This window comes from Oncorhynchus gorbuscha, linkage group LG20, assembly GCF_021184085.1.
Source record: "Oncorhynchus gorbuscha isolate QuinsamMale2020 ecotype Even-year linkage group LG20, OgorEven_v1.0, whole genome shotgun sequence".
In the NCBI taxonomy this organism is placed as follows: Eukaryota; Metazoa; Chordata; class Actinopteri; order Salmoniformes; family Salmonidae; genus Oncorhynchus; species Oncorhynchus gorbuscha.
Window position 1 is genome coordinate 33,279,335 of NC_060192.1, and position 23,769 is coordinate 33,303,103.

General features: G+C 47.2%; 1 protein-coding gene and 1 pseudogene across 1 annotated transcript; both read right to left on the bottom strand.

Annotated features, from left to right (window-relative positions):
* Window positions 1-5,261: 5,261 nt before the first annotated feature.
* On the bottom strand, window positions 5,262-6,810 carry LOC124006602 (claudin-4-like). Its single transcript, XM_046316652.1, has one exon. It carries the CDS (start codon window positions 6,613-6,615, stop codon window positions 5,707-5,709), a length of 909 nt encoding a protein of 302 aa, XP_046172608.1. The 5' UTR covers window positions 6,616-6,810; the 3' UTR covers window positions 5,262-5,706.
* A 12,056-nt stretch (window positions 6,811-18,866) lies between these two features.
* On the bottom strand, window positions 18,867-21,635 carry LOC124006894 (annotated as a pseudogene).
* Window positions 21,636-23,769: the final 2,134 nt, after the last annotated feature.

The following is a 23,769-nucleotide window of genomic DNA, read 5'->3' on the forward strand; positions in this document are numbered from 1 at the left end:
TCAGAGGCTGGGATTGTTAGCTGTGCTCTCACAGCGCTCGGGTATGCCACCAAAGCTCCTCCTCTGTGCTTTCTTTTTGAGGAAGCGGAGAAAAAACTATGATGTGGGGGATCGGGAGTTGTTGGCTGTCGTCAAAGCTCTGAAGGTGATGAGACATTGGCTTGAGGGGTCTCAACACCCTTTTCTCATCTGGACTGACCACTGTAATCTGGTGTACATCCGGGCGGAGAGGAGACAGCCCACCTTGCCTGGCTAGGGTTCAATGTTTTTCACCCGATTTAGGTTTACTATATCATATATAGCAGGTTCCCAGAACACTAAGGCAGAAGCACTGTCCCGACTGTATGATACAGAGGAGCGGTCCATCGATCCCACTCTCATACTTCCGGCCTCTTGTCTGGTGGCACCGGTGGTGTGGGAGGTGGACACGGACATCGAGCTGACGTCACGTTCAGAGCCTACTCCACCACAGTGCCCAGCTGGACGGGTGGACGTTCCGCTTGAGGTTTGCAACAGGTTGAACTGGTGGGCTCACCTGTCACCCTCCTCTGGTCATCCGGGCATCGGTAGGACGGTGCGATGTCTTTGTGGGAAGGGTTTATGTGTCCTCCTGCTCAGTGTGCACTCTGCGCAAGACTCCTAGGCACCTGCCCAGAGGGAAGTTACAACCCCTTCCTGTTCCACAGCGGCCTTGGTCACACCTGTCGGTGGACTTCCTGACCGATCTGCCTCCGTCACAGGGCAACACCACGATCCTGGCAACACCCGATCTCCCTACGGCTCCCTAAAGAGTGCGGGGGCCCTGTTTACACAAGTCTTCCGGACCTACGGGGTGCCTGAGGATATAGTTTCTGATTGGGGTCTCCAGTTCACTTCCAGGGTTTGGATGGCATTCATGAAGCATCTGGGGGTCTCGGTCAGCCTTACCTCAGGTTTTCACCCTGAGAGTAATGGGCAGGTGGAGAGAGTAAACCAGGATGTGGGTAGGTTTCTGCGGTCGTATTGCCAGGACCGGCCAGGGGATTGGGCGAAGTTCATCCCATTGGCAGAGATGGTCCAGAACTCCGCTACTCCTCTACAAACCTATCGCCCTTCCAGTGTGTGTTGGAGTATCAGCCGGTCCTGGTACCGTGGCATCAGAGCGAAACCAAGGCTCCTGTTGTCGACGAATGGGCGAGGCGCTCGAGGGAGACCTGGGAGGCCGCCCACGGGTACCTTAAACGGCCCGAATGGCGGCAGAAGGCAAGCGCTGACCGCAACCACAGTGAGGCCCCGGTGACCGGGTCTGGTTCTCGACCCGAAAGCTGCCCCTCCGCCTGCCCTGCCGGAAGCTGGGTCCGCGGTTTGTGGGGCCATTTAAAGTCCTGAGAAGAATAAATGAGGTGTGTTATAGGTTACAGCTTCCCCTTATTACCGTATTAACCCCTCGTTTCATGTGTCTCTCCTCAGGCCGGTGGTGGCTGGTCCATTTCAAGTAGCTGAGATGCAGGAGGTCCCTCCGCCCCCTGGACTCGAGGTGTCAGGTTAGGGGCCTTCAGTACCTCGTGGATTGGGAGGGGTACGGCCCGAAGAAGAGAAGCTGGGTGCCGCCTCCATCCGTATCGCCCTGCTCCTTGTCCTCCGGGTCGTCCACGAGACCAGAGTCGGCTCACTGCGAGAGCCGCTTGTCGGGGGGGTACAGTCACGACTTAAACCAAAGGTGGTTCCTCTCCCTGTTTGGGCGGTGCTCGGCGGTCGGCGTCACCGATCCATTTTTCCTTTTCTGTTTGTTTTGTCTTTGGTTCTTTCATACCTGGTTTCTTTTGCTTTGATTTCTGTGTGTATAATTACCTCTGTTGCCTGCTTTGGTTTGGGCGGGATAATTAGTTTCATGGTGCTCATTGAGGTTGTGCCTCAGTTATTTTCCCGTATATACCGATTGTGTATAAGTTTAAGGAGCATTGTTTTTCCTCCTTCTGTGAGTAACTGTTCTCTTTTGTCGTGAGCGTTTATTTGGTATTGTACCGGACCCTATTGTTGTGGACTTGCCTATTAAAAGACGTTACTTGGACATCTGTTCTCTCCTGCGCTTGACTCCTTCACCTACCTCTAAATACAATATCGCTACATAATCAGAGAGGCAACAAAGAGACTAAAGATAACCCTGAAGGAGCTGCAAAGCTCCACAGAATATTGGTGTATCTGTCGATTGGACTACTTCAAGCCGTGCACTCCACAGAGCTGGGTTTTACGGATGAGTGGCCAGAAAAAAAGCCATTGCTTAAAGAAAAAAATAAGCTTAAATGTTTGGTGTTCGCCAAAAGGCATGTGGGAGACTCCCCAAACACATGGAAGAAGGTACTCTGGTCAGATGAGAATAATATTGAGCTTTTTGGCCATCAAGGAAAACGCTATGTCTGGCAAAAACCCAACACCTCTCATCACCCCGAGATCACCCCAAGAACACAATGGCAGAATCATGCTGTGGGGATGTTTTTCATCATCGGGGACTGTGGAACTGGGTCAGAATTGAAGGAATGATGGAGGGTGCTAAATACGGAGACATTTTTGAGGGAAACTTGTTTCAGTCATCCAGAGATTTGAGACTGGGACGGAGGATCACCTTCCAGCAGGACAATGACCCTAAGCATACTGCTAAAGCAACACTTGAGTGAATGTCTTGGAATAGTGTAGTCAACTTGAAGGAGATGCAGCGGTTTTGCCTTGAAGAATGGTAAAACAATCCAGTGGCTAGATGTGCTGAGCTTATACCTCAAGACACAAAAGGTGGCTCTACGAAGTATTGACTTTGGGGGGGTGAATAGTAATGCACGCTGAAGTTTTCAGTTTTTTTCTTATTTCTGTTTGTTTCACAATAAACATATTTTGCATCTTCAAAGTGGTAGACATGTTGTGTAAATCAAATGATACAAACCCCTCAAAAGTCCAGCTTGTAAGGCAACAGAATGCACCAGACTATGATCCCAACATAATATGACATAACCTCCTCTATGACCTGTTGAAGACAGAGCTGTTAGTGGGAGGTTGATTGAGTCGTCGTTGAGTCTGGCTGGATCCTCTTGTAGATGCAGCAGCAGAGTATGGTCTAAAGCAGGTTGTATTGGAAAAACTGCAGTTGGACATCCGTTATCAAGTAATGGACAACCACAAATTCAGAGGTGAGTTACAGGATACCAGCCAGGATGAAGAATGTTCCTACAATAAACCTGGCCTTGACCCTGATCCTGTTACTCTTGATGCAGTTACAGCACTTAGTCCCAAAGATGGACCCCATCACTCCTAGAGATCCCAGGATGGTTACATATAGAATCAGAATGATTGGATCCCTATGGATTTTAAAACAAGAAAGAACAGCTTCTGGACAGAGATGGTAGTGGGAGGTTGTTGTCGAGTCTGGCTTCTTTCTCTTCAAGTTGCTGCAGCAGAGTATGGTCCCTCCTATCAGGAGCATGGAGCAACTCATCTACATTATTTAGCAAAGAATAACAAAAACTCACACGTGTTCTGGAAAGAATTGTGTCAAGTTATAGGTCAAGAAGACAGTGGTGAGATGCAGGATACCAGCTGTTGGACATCCGTTATCAAGTAATGGACAACCACAAATTCAGAGGTGAGTTACAGGATACCAGCCAGGATGAAGAATATTCCAATGATAAACCTGGCCTTAACCCTGTTCCTGTTATTCTTGATGCAGTTACAGCACCTGGTCCCAAAGATGGGCCACATCTCTCCTAGAGATCCCAGGATAGAGGAGATGGAGGTGATCGTCATTAGAACCATCCATATGTCCCTATAAGGGGGCTCAGAATAATACATTATAGAGATATAACAGGCCACTAGGGAGACTATCCATTTACAAATTCCCATCATCAATTCAATGTCTCCCACATTGATGCACAGTATGACACCAACAATCAGCAGCAGGGAGGCCGCCACCCAGCCAATGTACAGCGAGGCCCCCTGCTCAATCTTTCCTTCGATCTGCATGCAGAATACGATGATGATAAATCTTGCTACCAAGGAGAGATGAGGATGAAAATTGTGTCCAGGATGAAAAGTATTCCAGCGATAATTATCAACTTGTCCTGAGACGTTTCGTCTTTGTTGCAGTTGGTGATGGCAGTGAGGATCATGGCTCTGGCAGGCTGCATAATGTGGGGCAAATACCATATGGAGTGTGTACACCTCACACTGTGTCTGTCCCGTGCCTTGGGTCACACAGCTCATCCACAGGCAATACAAGACCACCTCTGTGTTGGTAACGTTACCTACTATAAAGGTTGTCTCTATCCAGGTGGGGAGAGCACAGATCATGGTGGTAAGTATTAATCCTAGGACTCCCAGGGCGATGCCCACGACCTCCACCATTTCCACGGTATACACAATATCCATGCCCATCAAAATGCTACCTCTCTGACTACGTCTCGCTCAGCACATTCGTTCACTCCGAAGTCTGTTCCTGAGGTCTTCTGTAAGAATGGAGAGCTGATCCACTCAGACAACGTCTGTAACTACTCTCTGCTGTGATGTCACTTAAATATGATGTCATCATGGAAAAGGAAATCCTTTTAATAAGGATGTGGATGTGACCCGAAAGGATGAAAACTCTACTCAGCGTAAAACTCATCAAACAGCATTGTGTAACAATATGGAATGTTGAGAACCAACCCAGAATAAACCAATATTTACCAAATAGGGATAAATATAATATAATAACTATACAGCAATGTTGTTGGGATGTGATGAAAGCTTCTCAATCTGAGTTTGGGCTAAAGACAAAATAAAACCTGTTTTAGTCTTCCCTCAACCCAATACTTACCGTAACTATTAGTGGGGAAAATGCAAAACTGACTCATGATCAGAAACTTGGGGCAACTTCACCCAACACCCCAAAGCCTGTTCTGAGGGGCAATGATACAGGGACTGGGCCTCATAGTACACGTCAACAGATTGAAACTACATGCTGAAAAACCCTTGAGTGTGAAGTAAATCATTGTTATGTTGGATTCATGGACTGAAATGAACTATATAATACATTAAATAGACTAATACTACCTGTTTCATGGACTTGGCTTGAAATAATTCTACACTCTGATATACTGTATGTTTCAGTTAGAAGGTCCAGGTCACTGACTGTAGGCTTGTTGGTGATGTAGTGAACATAAACAGGAAATGCACAGCAGCAACCAGGAAACGTTTTGCAGTCAGATACAATTATTTTATTTAAACATATTTAACAGGGTTAAACATTCAACTACTGATTCAATTCATCTCCACTTAAATTCATCCCATTTTAAAGAAGCATAAAGAGAAGTGTCAATACTGGTATAGAACATCAGAGAGGAAACAGTGAGAATATGTCCCTTCATTGCAGAGTCTCATCAGGAACTCCCAGTCTAAATTAACTGAATATTTGAACACAATGTTTCATAAACTCCTCTTTGACGTGTTAAAGACAAGGTGGAACAATGACAATGTTGCTTTAACACCTATCAGGTCCTTTCTGACTGTTAAACACTGAACAGAAAGGATAGAGGCCGTTTTATCATAGAATTACATATAGAATCACAATTATATTCTCTCCATTGTTTTCATTAAAAGAAAGTACAGCCTCTCTGTTAAAGCAGTAGCAGCAGCAGCTGCACCAGACTATGGTCCCACCACAATATGACATAAAGACCTATATGACTGTTGAAGACAGAGCTGTTAGCGGGAGGATGATTGGGTCATTGTTGAGTCTGGTTGGTTCCTCTTGAATATGGAGCAGCAGAGTATAGTCCCTCCTATCAGGAGCATGCAGGCGGACCAGATACTCAATTCAGCTAACATAATAACCCAGTTGATTGGATAAAAAATGACGAGATATCTGAGCTGCAGGTGGACATCCGTTATCAAGTAATGGACAATCACAAATTCAGTGGTGAGCTGCAGGATACCAGCCAGGATGAAGAATATTCCAACGATGAACCTGGCCTTGACCCTGATCCTGTTACTCTTGATGCAGTTACAGCACCTGGTCCCAAAGATGGAGCCCATCACTCCTAGAGCTCCCAGGATGGAGGAGATGGAGGTGATAGTCATCAGAACCATCCATATGTCCCTAAAGGGGGGCTCAGGAAAAACATGGAATGGGCGCAATATAGAGAGAGCACAGGGTGCTAGGGAGGCTATCCATCCAAAGATTCCCATCATCCACCCAAAGACTCCCACAGTGATGCACAGTGTGACCCCTCCAATCAGGAGCAGGGCAGCCGCCACCCAGCCGAAGTACAGCGACGCCCCCAACACAGCTTTGACCCATTCAAAGGAGTTGTTGATAATTGATCTAGCTACCATGGAAACAGGGATGAGGATGAGAATTCCGGCCAGGATGAAAATTATTCCAGCGATAATTATCAACTTGGCCTGAGATGTTTTGTCTTTGATGCAGTCGGTGCACTTGGCTCCAACCATGGAGCACATGACCCCCAGAACCCCCAGGATGATGGCAGTGAGGATCATGGCTTTGGCAGGCTCCAGAACATGTCCCCAATAGTTCCAACGATCGGGAAAAAAACACATGGAGTTGTCCATCTCACACCATGTCTGACCCGTGCCTAGGGTCAAACAGCACATCCACAGGCCGTTCAAGACCACCTTTGTGGTGGCAACGTTACCTGCTATAAAGGTTGTCTCTATCCAGGTGGGGAGAGCACAGATCACAATGGTCAGTATTAATCATATGACTCCCAGTGCAATGCCCACGACCTCCACCATTTCCACGACATACACAAAATCCATGCCCATCAAAATGCTGTCCTCCCGACTGCGTCTCGCTCAGCAGATACTTTCACTCTGAAGTTCGTTGCTGAGGCCTTCTGTAAGAATGGAGAGCTGATCCACTCAGACTACTTCTATAACTGCTCTCTGCTGTGATGTCACTTAAATATGTTGTCATGGAAACATTAGTCCTATTAACACGTATGTGGGGTAGGATGTGGTTGTGACCCAAATTGGTGAAACACTTTACTCAGTTTAAAACTCTCAAGTTTATCAAAAAGTTATAAAACAGCATTGTGTAGCAATGTGGAATGTTGAGATTCAACCTAGAATAAACCAATAATTACCAAATAGGGATAATTATAATATAATAACTATACAAACATGTTGTAAGGATGAGATGAAAATGAACGAAAGTTTCTCAATCGGAGTTTGGGCTAAAGACGTAGTAATGTTACTATTAGTGGGGAAAATGCTAAACTGACCCAAGATCAGCAACTAGGGGAAACTTCACCTTACACCCCAAATCTTGGGGCAATGAAGGAGGGACGGCCTAATAGTTTTTTAACCACATCCTGTATCTCTGTTTTCACATACAGATACATACAGAGTATATCAGCACGGTGCCCATGGAGGAGAGATGTGCCAGTAGATCTCGTACATAAAAACCAGACACCCCTCCCCTCAATGAAGGCTATAACAAAATACAGTTTGACAGACAGCAGACAGGGTAGTAACAGACAGAGGAGTAACAGACAGGGTAGTAACAGACAGAGGAGTAAAGGACAGGAGAGTAACATACAGGGTAGTTACAGACAGGGTAGTAACAGTCAGGGTAGTAACAGACAGGGTAGTTACAGTCAGGGTAGTAACAGACAGAGGAGTAAAGGACAAGTGAGTAACAGACAGAGGAATAACAGACAGGGTAGTTACGGTCAGGGTAGTCACAGAAAGATGAATAACAGACAGAGGAGTAACAGACAGAGGAATAAAGGACAGGTGAGTAACAGACAGGGTAGTTACAAGCAGGTGAGTAACAGACAGGGTAGTAACAGACAGAGGAGTAAAGGACAGGGGAGTAACAGACAGGGTAGTTACAAGCAGGTGAGTAACAGACAGGGTAGTAACAGACAGGGTAGTAACAGACAGGGGAGTTACAGTCAGGGGAGTCACAGACAGAGGAATAAAGGACAGGGGAGTAACAGACAGAGGAATAACAGACAGGGTAGTAACAGACAGGGTAGTAACAGACAGGGGAGTTACAGTCAGGGGAGTAACAGACAGAGGAGTAAAGGACAGGGGAGTTACAGTCAGGGGAGTAACAGACAGAGGAGTAACAGACAGGGGAGTTACAGACAGAGGAATAACAGACAGGGTAGTAACAGACAGGGTAGTAACAGACAGGGGAGTCACAGACAGGAGAGTAACAGACAGGAGGGTAACAGACAGGGTAGTAACAGACAGGGTAGTAACAGACAGGGGAGTTACAGTCAGGGGAGTTAGAGTCAGGGGAGTAACAGACAGGGGAGTAAAGGACAGGGGAGTTACAGACAGGGTAGTAACAGACAGGGGAGTTACGGTCAGGGGAGTTACGGTCAGGAGAGTTACAGACAGGAGAGTAACAGACAGAGGAGTAACAGACAGAGGAGTAACAGACAGGGGAGTAACAGACAGGGGAGTAACAGACAGAGGAGTAACAGACAGAGGAGTAACAGACAGAGGAGTAACAGACAGGGGAGTCACAGACAGGGGAGTTACAGACAGGGGAGTCACAGACAGGAGAGTCACAAACAGGGTAGTTACAGTCAGGGGAGTCACAGACAGGAGAGTCAAAGACAGGGTAGTTACAGTCAGGGTAGTAACAGACAGGGTAGTCACAGACAGGAGAGTAACAGACAGGAGAGTAACAGACAGGGTAGTAACAGACAGGGGAGTCACAGACAGGGGAGTTACAGACAGGGGAGTCACAGACAGGAGAGTAACAGACAGGGTAGTAACAGACAGGGTAGTAACAGACAGGGGAGTAAAGGACAGGTGAGTAACAGACAGGGGAGTCACAGACAGGGGAGTAACAGACAGGGGAGTAACAGACAGGAGAGTAACTGACAGGTGTGTAACTGACAGGTGTGTAACAGACAGGTGAGTAACAGACAGGTGAGTAACAGACAGGGTAGTAACAGACAGGGTAGTAACAGACAGGTGAGTAACAGACAGGGTAGTAACAGACAGGTGAGTAACAGACAGGGTAGTAACAGACAGGGTAGTAACAGACAGGTGAGTAACTGACAGGTGAGTAACAGTCAGGGGAGTTACAGTCAGGGGAGTCACAGACAGGGTAGTAACAGACAGGAGAGTAACAGACAGAGGAGTAACAGACAGAGGAGTAACAGACTGGGGAGTAACAGACAGGAGAGTAACAGACAGGTGAGTAACAGACAGGGTAGTAACAGACAGGTGAGTAACTGACAGGTGAGTAACTGACAGGTGAGTAACTGACAGGAGAGTAACTGACAGGAGAGTAACAGTCAGGGGAGTTACAGTCAGGGTAGTAACAGACAGGGTAGTAACAGACAGGTGAGTAACTGACAGGAGAGTAACTGACAGAGGAGTAACAGACAGGAGAGTAACAGACAGGTGAGTAACAGACAGAGGAGTTACGGTCAGGGGAGTCACAGACAGGGTAGTAACAGACAGGGTAGTAACAGACAGGGTAGTAACAGACAGAGGAGTAACTGACAGGAGAGTAACAGACAGAGGAGTAACAGACAGAGGAGTAACAGACAGGGGAGTAACAGACAGGAGAGTAACAGACAGGAGAGTAACAGACAGGAGAGTAACAGACAGAGGAGTAACAGACAGAGGAGTAACTGACAGGGGAGTAACAGACAGGGGAGTAACAGACAGTGGAATTACAGGCAGGGGAATAACAGACAGGGGAGTTCTAGGTTTTACCATTTTACTGATGAACCAAACTGAACCCAAAGGCACACAGTGCGTATGTGGTCACATGATCACCTTGATACCTGCACATCGACTCAGTACTGGTACCCCATGTAAATAGCCAAGGTACTCACTGTGTATTTAATATGTGTTATTATTGTTCTACTATTTATACTCAAAATATCTCTGCATTGTTGGAAATGGCCAGTAAGTAAGCATCCCACTGCTAGTCTACACCTGTTGTTTATGGAGAATATGACAAATAACATTGTATCTGATTTGATTGAGCTGGATGACACACCCGGTATCTACATACCAAATGGCACCCTATTCCCTACATAGTGCACTCCATCCAGAGCCTTGGTTGAAAGTAGTGCACTACAGTATATAGGGAATATGGTAGCATTTGGAACACAGCTACAGCATCTCTCTTCTCTTCACTATCTGTCTGCATTCCAGCCATGCTGTAAAACAGGTTCCACATACATCATATCATTGCTGGTTCAATTTTAAACACTAAGTTAATTGAAGTGTGAATGCAGTATAGAGCGGTGCATGTCGCCAGGGAGGAAGAGGGAGGTACATCACCTGTGTACACCTGAACCAGTCTCACCTGTTCCTTGGAGTACAGGTGTATTCATGCATTACGCAACCACTACAGAGGTTGGTTTAAAGATATTAGGTCAGAGAGAGAGGGAGCGAGAGAAAGGGAGGAAGAGAGACTGAGGGAGAGGTAGAGAAGGTGAGAGTGAGAGAGAGACGTAGACACTGAGGGAGAGAGACAGAGAGAGAGGTAGAGACTGATCGAGAGACTGAGGGAGAGAGGGACTGAGGGAGAGGTAGAGAGAGAGAGACGTAGAGACTGAGGGAGAGATACTGAAGGAGAGGTAGAGAGAGAGAGGGACTGAGGGAGAGGTAGAGAGAGAGGGACTGAGGGAGAGGTAGAGAGAGAGGGACTGAGGGAGAGGTAGAGAGAGAGGGACTGAGGGAGAGGTAGAGAGAGAGAGGGACTGAGGGAGAGGTAGAGAGAGAGAGACGTAGAGACTGAGGGAGAGATACTGAAGGAGAGGTAGAGAGAGAGGGACTGAGGGAGAGGTAGAGAGAGAGAGGGACTGAAGGAGAGGTAGAGAGAGAGAGACTGAGGGAGAGGTAGAGAGAGAGAGACTGAGGGAGAGGTAGAGAGAGAGAGGGACTGAGGGAGAGGTAGAGAGAGAGAGAGAGACTGAGGGAGAGGTAGAGAGAGAGAGGGACTGAGGGAGAGGTAGAGAGAGAGAGGGACTGAGGGAGAGGTAGAGAGAGAGAGAGACTGAGGGAGAGGTAGAGAGAGAGAGGGACTGAGGGAGAGGTAGAGAGAGAGAGGGACTGAGGGAGAGGTAGAGAGAGAGACTGAGGGAGAGGTAGAGAGAGTGAGGGACTGAGGGAGAGGTATAGAGAGAGAGAGAGGGACTGAGGGAGAGACTGGGGGAGAGAGACTGAAGGAGAGGTAGAGAGAGAGAGGGACTGAGGGAGAGGTAGAGAGAGAGACTGAGGGAGAGGTAGAGAGAGAGAGGGACTGAGGGAGAGGTAGAGAGAGAGAGGGACTGAGGGAGAGGTAGAGAGAGAGAGGGACTGAGGGAGAGGTAGAGAGAGAGGGACTGAGGGAGAGGTAGAGAGAGAGGGACTGAGGGAGAGACACTGAAGGAGAGGTAGAGAGAGAGAGGGACTGAGGGAGAGGTAGAGAGAGAGAGACTGAGGGAGAGGTAGAGAGAGAGGGACTGAGGGAGAGGTAGAGAGAGAGGGACTGAGGGAGAGGTAGAGAGAGAGGGACTGAGGGAGAGGTAGAGAGAGAGAGGGACTGAGGGAGAGACACTGAAGGAGAGGTAGAGAGAGAGAGGGACTGAGGGAGAGGTAGAGAGAGAGAGACTGAGGGAGAGGTAGAGAGAGAGGGACTGAGGGAGAGGTAGAGAGAGAGGGACTGAGGGAGAGGTAGAGAGAGAGGGACTGAGGGAGAGGTAGAGAGAGAGGGACTGAGGGAGAGGTAGAGAGAGAGGGGGACTGAGGGAGAGGTAGAGAGAGAGGGACTGAGGGAGAGGTAGAGAGAGAGAGAGACTGAGGGAGAGGTAGAGAGAGAGACTGAGGGAGATGTAGAGAGAGAGACTGAGGTAGAGAGAGAGGAACTGAGGGAGAGGTAGAGAGGGAGAGACTGAGGGAGAGGTAGAGAGAGAGGGACTGAGGGAGAGGTAGAGAGAGAGGGACTGAGGGAGAGGTAGAGAGAGAGGGACTGAGGGAGAGGTAGAGAGAGAGGGACTGAGGGAGAGGTAGAGAGAGAGGGACTGAGGGAGAGGTAGAGAGAGAGGGACTGAGGGAGAGGTAGAGAGAGAGAGGGACTGAGGGAGAGGTAGAGAGAGAGGGACTGAGGGAGAGGTAGAGAGAGGGACTGAGGGAGAGGTAGAGAGAGGGACTGAGGGAGAGGTAGAGAGAGAGGAACTGAGGGAGAGACACTGAGAGAGAGGTAGAGAGAGAGAGGGACTGAGGGAGAGGTAGAGAGAGAGAGGGACTGAAGGAGAGGTAGAGAGAGAGGGACTGAGGGAGAGGTAGAGAGAGAGAGGGACTGAAGGAGAGGTAGAGAGAGAGGGACTGAGGGAGAGGTAGAGAGAGAGAGGGACTGAGGGAGAGACACTGAGGGAGAGGTAGAGAGAGAGAGGGACTGAGGGAGAGGTAGAGAGAGAGAGGGACTGAAGGAGAGGTAGAGAGAGAGGGACTGAGGGAGAGGTAGAGAGAGAGGGACTGAAGGAGAGGTAGAGAGAGAGGGACTGAGGGAGAGGTAGAGAGAGAGAGGGACTGAGGGAGAGGTAGAGAGAGAGGGACTGAGGGAGAGGTAGAGAGAGAGAGGGACTGAGGGAGAGGTAGAGAGAGAGAGACGTAGAGACTGAGGGAGAGATACTGAAGGAGAGGTAGAGAGAGAGAGGGACTGAGGGAGAGGTAGAGAGAGAGGGACTGAGGGAGAGGCAGAGAGAGAGAGGGACTGAGGGAGAGGTAGAGAGAGAGGGACTGAGGGAGAGGTAGAGAGAGAGAGACTGAGGGAGAGGTAGAGAGAGAGAGACTGAGGGAGAGGTAGAGAGAGAGGGACTGAGGGAGAGGTAGAGAGAGAGAGGGACTGGGGAGAGGTAGAGAGAGAGGGACTGAGGGAGAGGTAGAGCGAGGGACTGAGGGAGAGGTAGAGAGAGGGACTGAGGGAGAGGTAGAGAGAGAGGGACTGAGGGAGAGGTAGAGAGAGAGAGGGACTGAGGGAGAGGTAGAGAGAGAGGAACTGAGGGAGAGACACTGAGGGAGATGTAGAGAGAGAGAGGGACTGAGGGAGAGGTAGAGAGAGAGAGGGACTGAAGGAGAGGTAGAGAGAGAGGGACTGAGGGAGAGGTAGAGAGAGAGGGACTGAAGGAGAGGTAGAGAGAGAGGGACTGAGGGAGAGGTAGAGAGAGAGAGGGACTGAGGGAGAGACACTGAGGGAAAGGTAGAGAGAGAGAGGGACTGAGGGAGAGGTAGAGAGAGAGAGGGACTGAAGGAGAGGTAGAGAGAGAGGGACTGAGGGAGAGGTAGATAGAGAGGGACTGAAGGAGAGGTAGAGAGAGAGGGACTGAGGGAGAGGTAGAGAGAGAGAGGGACTGAGGGAGAGGTAGAGAGAGAGGGACTGAGGGAGAGGTAGAGAGAGAGAGGGACTGAGGGAGAGGTAGAGAGAGAGAGACGTAGAGACTGAGGGAGAGATACTGAAGGCGAGGTAGAGAGAGAGGGACTGAGGGAGAGGTAGAGAGAGGGACTGAGGGAGAGGTAGAGAGAGAGGGACTGAGGGAGAGGTAGAGAGAGAGGGACTGAGGGAGAGACACTGAAGGAGAGGTAGAGAGAGAGAGGGACTGAGGGAGAGGTAGAGAGAGAGAGACTGAGGGAGAGGTAGAGAGAGAGGGACTGAGGGAGAGGTAGAGAGAGAGGGACTGAGGGAGAGGTAGAGAGAGAGGGACTGAGGGAGAGGTAGAGAGAGAGGGACTGAGGGAGAGGTAGAGAGAGGGGACTGAGGGAGAGGTAGAGAGAGAGAGGGACTGAGGGAGAGGTAGAGAGAGAGGGACTGAGGGAGAGGTAGAGAGAGAGAGGGACTGAGGGAGAGACACTGAAGGAGAGGTAGAGAGAGAGAGGGACTGAGGGAGAGGTAGAGAGAGAGAGACTGTGGGAGAGGTAGAGAGAGAGGGACTGAGGGAGAGGTAGAGAGAGAGGGACTGAGGGAGAGGTAGAGAGAGAGGGACTGAGGGAGAGGTAGAGAGAGAGGGACTGAGGGAGAGGTAGAGAGAGAGGGGGACTGAGGGAGAGGTAGAGAGAGAGGGACTGAGGGAGAGGTAGAGAGAGAGAGAGACTGAGGGAGAGGTAGAGAGAGAGACTGAGGGAGATGTAGAGAGAGAGACTGAGGTAGAGAGAGAGGAACTGAGGGAGAGGTAGAGAGGGAGAGACTGAGGGAGAGGTAGAGAGAGAGGGACTGAGGGAGAGGTAGAGAGAGAGGGACTGAGGGAGAGGTAGAGAGAGAGGGACTGAGGGAGAGGTAGAGAGAGAGGGACTGAGGGAGGTAGAGAGAGGGACTGAGGGAGAGGTAGAGAGAGAGAGAGGGACTGAGGGAGAGGTAGAGAGAGAGGGACTGAGGGAGAGGTAGAGAGAGGGACTGAGGGAGAGGTAGAGAGAGGGACTGAGGGAGAGGTAGAGAGAGAGGGACTGAGGGAGAGACACTGAGGGAGAGGTAGAGAGAGAGAGGGACTGAGGGAGAGGTAGAGAGAGAGGGACTGAAGGAGAGGTAGAGAGAGAGGGACTGAGGGAGAGGTAGAGAGAGAGAGGGACTGAAGGAGAGGTAGAGAGAGAGGGACTGAGGGAGAGGTAGAGAGAGAGAGGGACTGAAGGAGAGGTAGAGAGAGAGGGACTGAGGGAGAGGTAGAGAGAGAGAGGGACTGAAGGAGAGGTAGAGAGAGAGGGACTGAGGGAGAGGTAGAGAGAGAGAGGGACTGAGGGAGAGACACTGAGGGAGAGGTAGAGAGAGAGAGGGACTGAGGGAGAGGTAGAGAGAGAGGGACTGAGGGAGAGACACTGAGGGAGAGGTAGAGAGAGAGAGGGACTGAGGGAGAGGTAGAGAGAGAGAGGGACTGAAGGAGAGGTAGAGAGAGAGGGACTGAGGGAGAGGTAGAGAGAGAGAGGGACTGAAGGAGAGGTAGAGAGAGAGGGACTGAGGGAGAGGTAGAGAGAGAGAGGGACTGAAGGAGAGGTAGAGAGAGAGGGACTGAGGGAGAGGTAGAGAGAGAGGGGACTGAAGGAGAGGTAGAGAGAGAGGACTGAGGGAGAGGTAGAGAGAGAGGGACTGAGGGAGAGACACTGAGGGAGAGGTAGAGAGAGAGGGGACTGAGGGAGAGGTAGAGAGAGAGAGGGACTGAAGGAGAGGTAGAGAGAGAGGGACTGAGGGAGAGGTAGAGAGAGAGGGACTGAAGGAGAGGTAGAGAGAGAGGACTGAGGGAGAGGTAGAGAGAGAGAGGGACTGAGGGAGAGGTAGAGAGAGAGGGACTGAGGGAGAGGTAGAGAGAGAGAGGGACTGAGGGAGAGGTAGAGAGAGAGAGACGTAGAGACTGAGGGAGAGATACTGAAGGAGAGGTAGAGAGAGAGAGGGACTGAGGGAGAGGTAGACAGAGAGGGACTGAGGGAGAGGCAGAGAGAGAGGGACTGAGGGAGAGGTAGAGAGAGAGGGACTGAGGGAGAGGTAGAGAGAGAGACTGAGGGAGAGGTAGAGAGAGAGGGACTGAGGGAGAGGTAGAGAGAGAGGGACTGAGGGAGAGGTAGAGAGAGAGAGGGACTGGGGAGAGGTAGAGAGAGAGGGACTGAGGGAGAGGTAGAGCGAGGGACTGAGGGAGAGGTAGAGAGAGGGACTGAGGGAGAGGTAGAGAGAGAGGGACTGAGGGAGAGGTAGAGAGAGAGAGGGACTGAGGGAGAGGTAGAGAGAGAGGAACTGAGGGAGAGACACTGAGGGAGATGTAGAGAGAGAGAGGACTGAGGGAGAGGTAGAGAGAGAGGGACTGAAGGAGAGGTAGAGAGAGGGGACTGAGGGAGAGGTAGAGAGAGGGGACTGAAGGAGAGGTAGAGAGAGAGGGACTGAGGGAGAGGTAGAGAGAGAGAGGGACTGAGGGAGAGACACTGAGGGAGAGGTAGAGAGAGAGAGGGACTGAGGGAGAGGTAGAGAGAGAGGGGACTGAAGGAGAGGTAGAGAGAGGGGACTGAGGAGAGGTAGAGAGAGAGGGACTGAAGGAGAGGTAGAGAGAGAGGGACTGAGGGAGAGGTAGAGAGAGAGGGGACTGAGGGAGAGGTAGAGAGAGAGGGACTGAGGGAGAGGTAGAGAGAGAGAGGGACTGAGGGAGAGGTAGAGAGAGAGAGACGTAGAGACTGAGGGAGAGATACTGAAGGAGAGGTAGAGAGAGAGAGGGACTGAGGGAGAGGTAGAGAGAGAGGGACTGAGGGAGAGGCAGAGAGAGAGATGGACTGAGGGAGAGGTAGAGAGAGAGGGACTGAGGGAGAGGTAGAGAGAGAGAGACTGAGGGAGAGGTAGAGAGAGAGGGACTGAGGGAGAGGTAGAGAGAGAGAGGGACTGAGGGAGAGGTAGAGAGAGAGAGAGACTGAGGGAGAGGTAGAGAGAGAGGGACTGAGGGAGAGGTAGAGAGAGAGGGACTGAGGGAGATGTAGAGAGAGAGAGAGACTGAGGGAGAGGTAGAGAGAGAGACACTGAGGGAGAGGTAGAGAGAGAGGGACTGAGGGAGAGGTAGAGAGAGAGAGACACTGAGGGAGAGGTAGAGAGAGAGGGACTGAGGGAGAGGTAGAGAGAGAGACACTGAGGGAGAGGTAGAGAGAGAGACACTGAGGGAGAGGTAGAGAGAGAGGGACTGAGGGAGAGGTAAAGAGAGAGGGACTGAGGGAGAGGTAAAGAGAGAGGGACTGAGGGAGAGGTAGAGAGAGAGGGACTGAGGGAGAGGTAGAGAGAGAGACACTGAGAGAGAGGTAGAGAGAGAGGGACTGAGGGAGAGGTAGAGAGAGAGGGACTGAAGGAGAGGTAGAGAGAGAGGGGGACTGAGGGAGAGGTAGAGAGAGACACTGAGGGAGAGGTAGAGAGAGAGGGACTGAAGGAGAGGTAGAGAGAGAGGGGGACTGAGGGAGAGGTAGAGAGAGAGGGGGACTGAGGGAGAGGTAGAGAGAGAGAGGGACTGAGGGAGAGGTAGAGAGAGAGAGGGACTGAGGGAGAAACGATGTCTGTCTGTCTGTCTGTCTGTCTGTCTGTCTGTCTGTCTGTCTGTCTGTCTGTCTGTCTGTCTGTCTGTCTGTCTGTCTGTCTGTCTGTCTGTCTGTCTGTCTGTCTGTCTGTCTGTCTGTCTGTCTGTCTGTCTGTCTGTCTCTTCCCGACTCCTGACGTATTCATTACTATGGACAGTTGGATCGAATCTTAATATTGAAACAATGTTGCAAATGTAAGAGACAGACAGCAATGTTTATAAAAAGCCTTTTTGGTAGGCTGTCATTGTAAATAAGAATTTGTTCTTAACTAACTTGCCTAGTTAAATAAAGGTGAAATCAAATAAACAAAATATAAACTGCATAGGTCTTCAACTATTCCTCCACCCTTTCTCTGAGTGAAATAAAATAGTGACCCCCTGAACTACCAGATATCTACTTGGTGTACATACTATGGCTCTGGGTGGTCCTAGAAGAGTAGATAAAAGAAAATGTCTTTTGTACTAAGTACACCAAGGGCTTGGAGAAAATGAAAGCAATCCTGAAAAAGCACTGGTATATTCTGCAATCAGACCAAAAACAAATCGCACACCTCTTCAAGGAACCCCCACTGGTGGTCTATAAGCCTGGTCGCAATATTGGAGATAGTTTGGTGAGATCTGACCTGCCCCCTGAGCCCACTCAGACACTCTCGACACCTATGCCAAATGGGATAACTACAAATGTGGCTCATGCGCACAGTGTAATAGCACTATAAAGACATCTTTCTTCAGACACCTACATAAAGGTTGAATAACCCCTGTGAGGAGTATCATCTCATGCAAGACCAAGGGAATAATCTATCTCATCACCTGTTCAAGTGGAAAAGTCTATGGAGGACAAACAAAAATACAATTAAAACAACGCAGCTCAATCAGGTGTAAGAACATTGACTATCCAGTAGCAGCTCACTTTGTTGAAGCTAACCATCCAATCTCCTCCCTACAAATACAAAGGCATTGAGCATGTTGCTCTACCAAGGAGGAGGTAACAATGAGATCCTACCACTACAAAGGGAGGCTTACTGGATATCCTATCTAAAAACATTGACCCCTAGTGGTCTGAATATTGACTTTGATCTTATGAATACTTTTTCCTTTATGAATAGTCTTACATGTTTTTAAATGATTTCTACAGCTTATTAGCGTACACCTAATATGTTCCCCCTGTTGATGATGATCATTATATATTAAGGTTGAACCAATATTACATGTAACAAGAATGAAATATATGAAATTATGTGAAATTGAATGAAACAATAATGTATGTTGACGCTAATATGATGTAAAATATTCCATTATGTTTCTATATGATAACAATAGCATAATATATTTAATATACGATATACAGAATTTTTTTTTAACAGTTTCACTAATTAATTTAAATTTATGTAATCATTATGACACACCCCTTACCACTGTCATTGGTTACACTAATTGCACTGTGTGTCCTCATAACCTGGTTCAAGTATTCATGACATTCCCCCGAGGAAGGCACAGTGATGCCAAAAAGTTGGTAAATACCCATTGAATAGCTGGGAGATACATGGAGTGTGCCACGTTCTTTATTTTGATAGTTTAAGGTTCCAGAAGAGTGACATCGTTCAGCGTTGGATTGGCTTTTTCATCACTGTATTTGTGTCTTTATACATCTCACAAGACCGTTGAGAATAAAGACATTTTCTGTATCCCAAATAGCACCAAATACCCTACATACAGTGGTTCCTCCATGAAAGGTTGCGAGCTTACACCGCGGGACTTAGATGTACCCAGCATCACAGCTTCATTGCTCCAGACCACCACAAGGGGGAGTTAGAGCACTCAATATGCATTTGGGTCCCAATGTTTTTATATGACCAATCATATGGAGTGGTTCCCAATGACGAATTTGACACGGGTCCCTGGTGACTTCAGCAACAATGGCTGACAAAACATTACGGGGAAGCAAATGTATGTCGTTATAACGTCATAATGAGTCAAGCAATAAATGTACAATTGAGAGGAATATGTTAGTTAATGTAGAGACAAACAATTGTGCATATTTTTTTTGTCATTAAATTAATTTACGAAAATCTCTATTTAGCAAGTTTTTTTTCAGCCATATCCAAAACCAGGTGTCTCAAACCCATTCATTATAGCAAGCAGGGAGCAGGTTTTGAACCCTCAACATTCTATCCCGAAGTCCAGCACGCTATCGACTGTGCCCAAATGTATTAATTGGGGTTGGGGCCGATTGTGGCTAAAAACACTTTATCAATTGGAATCTTTAACATGTGGAAAGGGGGAAGAAGTATTGTTATTAGTTTTTCACAAGCGTAGCAGGATGGGCTATTAGCTGAACAGTAGACTATTTGAAAGGACCAAAGTTTGTTGAAAGGAATGGACCAAGGTGAGCGTGGTGAGTGTACACTTTCTCTTTATTTTAGAAGTGACGCCGACATCTAGTCGGATGTTATCATATATATCCAATAGCGTTCCAACCGGAGTAATGGAACGCATGGCGATATCATGAGAAATGGCCTGACCAGGAACTGGCATTCTGACAGACCACTGACTCAAATAGCTGCCATCCAGCCCCACATCACACTAGAGACTTCATTACATGTTCTACTGACTGTTGACATCTAGTGGAAGGCGTAGGAAGTGCGAACAGATCCATATCTTACTGGGATGTGAATAGGCGATGAGTTGAATATCAACCAGCCCCAGAATTTCCACTTCCTGTTTGAAAATTTGCCTGCCCTATGAGTTCTGTTATACTCACATACATAATTCAAACAGTTTTAGAAACATCAGAGTGTTTTCTATCCAATAGTAATACTATGCATATATTAGCATCTGGGACAGAGTAGGAGGCAGTTCACTATGAACACGAAATTCATCCAAAGTGAAAATGACACCCCCTATCCCTAAAAAGTTAATCATGGAATCATTACACGTAGAGGTAAGGTTCTTTGGACAACCTCCCTCCCTCAGCTATAGTATTCATAGTCCTCTGGGTACAGTTGGTGCACTTTGTTCCTGAGATGGAGAATATCATCCCTAGCAACACTAGAATAATGGAGAAGTAGGTGATGAGCTGACTCAGACTGACCTCTCTGTGCTTTGGAAAGTAGGATGAATTATGTTGCATGCATGAACCTGGCCTTTACCCTGGTCCTGTTACTCTTTATGAAGTTACAGCACTGGTGGGTCCATAAGAAACTACTATATAGACAACACAGGGGGCTAGGGAGACTATCCTTCCTAAGGTTCCCAGAAACATGACTTCAATCTCACTACCCCATAGTGAGCTGCACAGTATGACCCCCATAACCAGGAGCCGGGCCGCTGCCTCCCAGCATGTATAGCAAGGCCCCCAACTCCCCCAAATGATGCTGGTCGCCCAGGAGACAGGAACGAGCACCAGGATTACAGCCAGGATGAAGAACATTCTGGCAATGATCATCAATTTGGCCTTGGACTTTTTGTTATTGATGAAGTTAGTGCACTTGGCCCTGACGATGGAGACTCCCAGAAACCAGAAGAAAATGGCGATGATGTTCATGGCTCTGACAGCCTGCAGGTCCTGGGTTAAGGCCAGCATGGACTTGTAGACCTTACACTGGATCAGGCCTGTGTTCTCTATAACCCTTCCCAGGTTACATGCAAGGTGACGATGTTGCCTCCGATGAAGGTAGCCACTCTGCCCAATGGCTTACTTCAATTTCATATATCATCATTTCATATATGATCGTATGTTACCATATCCCAGTGTTTCTCAATATAGTAAATACCCAGAACTGAATTAAGCTTCAGTCATGTCTTTGGCATCATTAAACTGAAGATTAAACTCTATTAAAAATTCTCTAATTATTATTATGTGATTAAACTACTTAATCACGTAACTGTAATTAACTAGGAAGTCGGGGCACCAAGGAAAATATTCAGTTTACAAAGTTATAATTTTCCTAATATTACTTTCAGATATGTTAACCCTTTCACACGTACCATCACACGGGTGTGATCGTTCTACAGTGGTCCCTGAAGCGTATGATCACACCCCTGTGTTTAGAACACTCATTTAGAATGCTCGTTTAGAACGGCAGTTTCAAATGACGCAACAATCAGTGTTTGAGCTGGCCACACTTTTTTCAGAAACTATTTACACAAACACAGTCCTTACAAAGTTATGTCCAGAGTGTCAGCAGTTTATTTTTGGATGCATTGTTCAGATATTCACAGAAGAAGATATAGCATAACACAATCATCCTAACCGGAAAAATGTAGGCGACATTTGTCCTAGTGCTGAGGAAAGATTGACCCAACACAAGCAGTCATATTTTCTAACTCTCGGCTGATGTAAACTACAATATGAATTAGCTAATAGCAATTACTGTATATAATTAATCACATCACGGGTGAGTGAGCTCACCATTGATCGAAATAACTAGGTAAAACACTTTATAGAAATAGCGTGCAGACATGCATTTTTTCCTCACAGAAACCGAAGATAATAAGAGAAAACGAGATGAGTTTGGTCTGTTTGTAGTATGCATGTTGAAGGTGTGTGTCATCTACCGTCGTTCACATCCCACCATTCATTTCCGGAAGTCCTCAAAAAAATTTGTGAACTCTTACTCACCTCATTTTGTTATAACATCTTTGGTCAAACAGACGTGAATCCCAGAATGCATTGTATGTCAACAAACATGGCTTCACAGCTGGGATTAGTTTAGCTCATCATAATCAGTACAACCTTCAAAAAGGTATTTTACACGCATAATATGTGCCCATTACAATCTGTGCAAGAATCGGAATGCATGATTTGTCACCTAGAATTGAAAACATGTGAATAAAATCGTAAATGCACAAATAATTACCACACAAAACATTTTCTGATAGTGATTTATTGATACAAGTAGCGCGTGCCGGCAGTCAACCACGTAACCTCCCACTCTGCGCCATTCAGTGTTGTTGCAGCCATGATACTATGCCTTAGAGATGGGGGTGGAAATGCAGTTGTTGTTCAGTCACTGGATGGATATTAAATATGGGTTATGCATATTCAGTTTTTTGTCCTCTAGTAAAACAAGTTGTTGAACCAACTACGAGTACTGCAATAAAATAGATTAATATTACATATGGGCATATGTGTTTTCTTGCTGTGTTTTCATCCAGTACAACTGTTAAGGAGTGTACGTTAGCATACAAAAGCTGGCCTCATTCTTCAGCTCCAAAGATGTCCAGCTCAGTTATGATATTGGCAAATAATGTTTCTGGTTTCTGAAAGTACAGAATAAAGAGGAATTATTCATTAGAATACAATATAAGGATATAGCAATAAAACAATACTACAAAGAAGTAACATAATAAACACTGCTATAAAAAAAAGAGTTTATTGCATTGACAAAACCACAGATTTGAACTAACTTTTGAGCTCCAGAAGGGGGCAAGGCAGGGCAGAACAGAGCTATGCTGAATAGACCAAATAAACAAACCATGGTCATATTTTTTATTTATTTAACTAGGCAAGTAATTTAAGAACAAAATATTATTTACAATGATGGCCTACACCGGCCAAACTCGGACAACGCTGGGCCAATTGTGCGCTGCACTATGGGACTCCCAATCACAGCCAGTTGTGATACAGCCTGGATTTGAACCAGGGTGTCTGTAGTGCCATAGACCGCTGCGCCACTTGGAAGTCATAAGGCCAGGGTAGCTTCAAAATACAACACATGCTAATAGTTTTCTGACGCAACTAGCATCGTTTTACAGAGCTAATAGAATAATGTAGCTAGGTAAGCATGATTGACAATAACACCATAAAGGTTATAACATGTGTAACGTTACCTCACGTGTCCGCAGTTATAAGGAATATATTATGATCTACAGCTACAGCAGAAACGGCATACGGAAACTATTATTATAACTATTATAACGTAATGAGGCACTTTCTTTGATGGAAACGCAGCCTGGATTTGAACCAGGGAGTCTGTAGTGACGCCTCTAGCACTGATGTGCTGTGCCTTTGACCGCTGCACCACTTGAGAGTCATAAGGCCACGGTAGCTTCAAAATGCAACAAGATAATACTTCTCTGACGCATTTAGCATTGTTTACAGAGATAATAGAAGAATGTGGCTACATAAGCACGATTGACTATAACACCATAAAGGTTATAAAATGAGTAACGTTACCTCACGTGTCCGCGTTGATAAAGAATATACACAAATATATTATGCTCCATACATACAGTACGCTACAATAGAAATGTGGAATAGAAAATGTGAACACGTGTGCAGATCCTGTTCTGACGGGAGATGAGCAAATGTCTGCAGACGTGAACTGCACAAACAATTGGGAAGTGCTTGGGGAATTTTGTCCGTTTCAGAAATGTCCCAAAAATGTAATTATCCGCAAAAGTAAAAATGACTATTTTTATGTGAATGAATGAGGAGGCGGAACACACCTAAATTCAAACTGTTTTTAGAAAATAAAAACTTGTTTGAAAATCATTTGAAATTGAAGTTAAAACAACCTATAAATGTAAACAGGCTGCGTGCTTTAGTTTGAGGGCAGCGCGGATCAAATGTACTGTTACGTATCAATCACATTCTGGAATGGAGAGAACATTCTAACATCACGTGCAGAAAAAACTCACGCTGGGGCGACCGTTAGAGATATTTGGAACTCACGCATGAAAGGGTTAATATCTGATCACTTAGTCTTCTGATTAATGACGTATTATTTACCTCATGTTAGTCTCATTCCAAACGTCG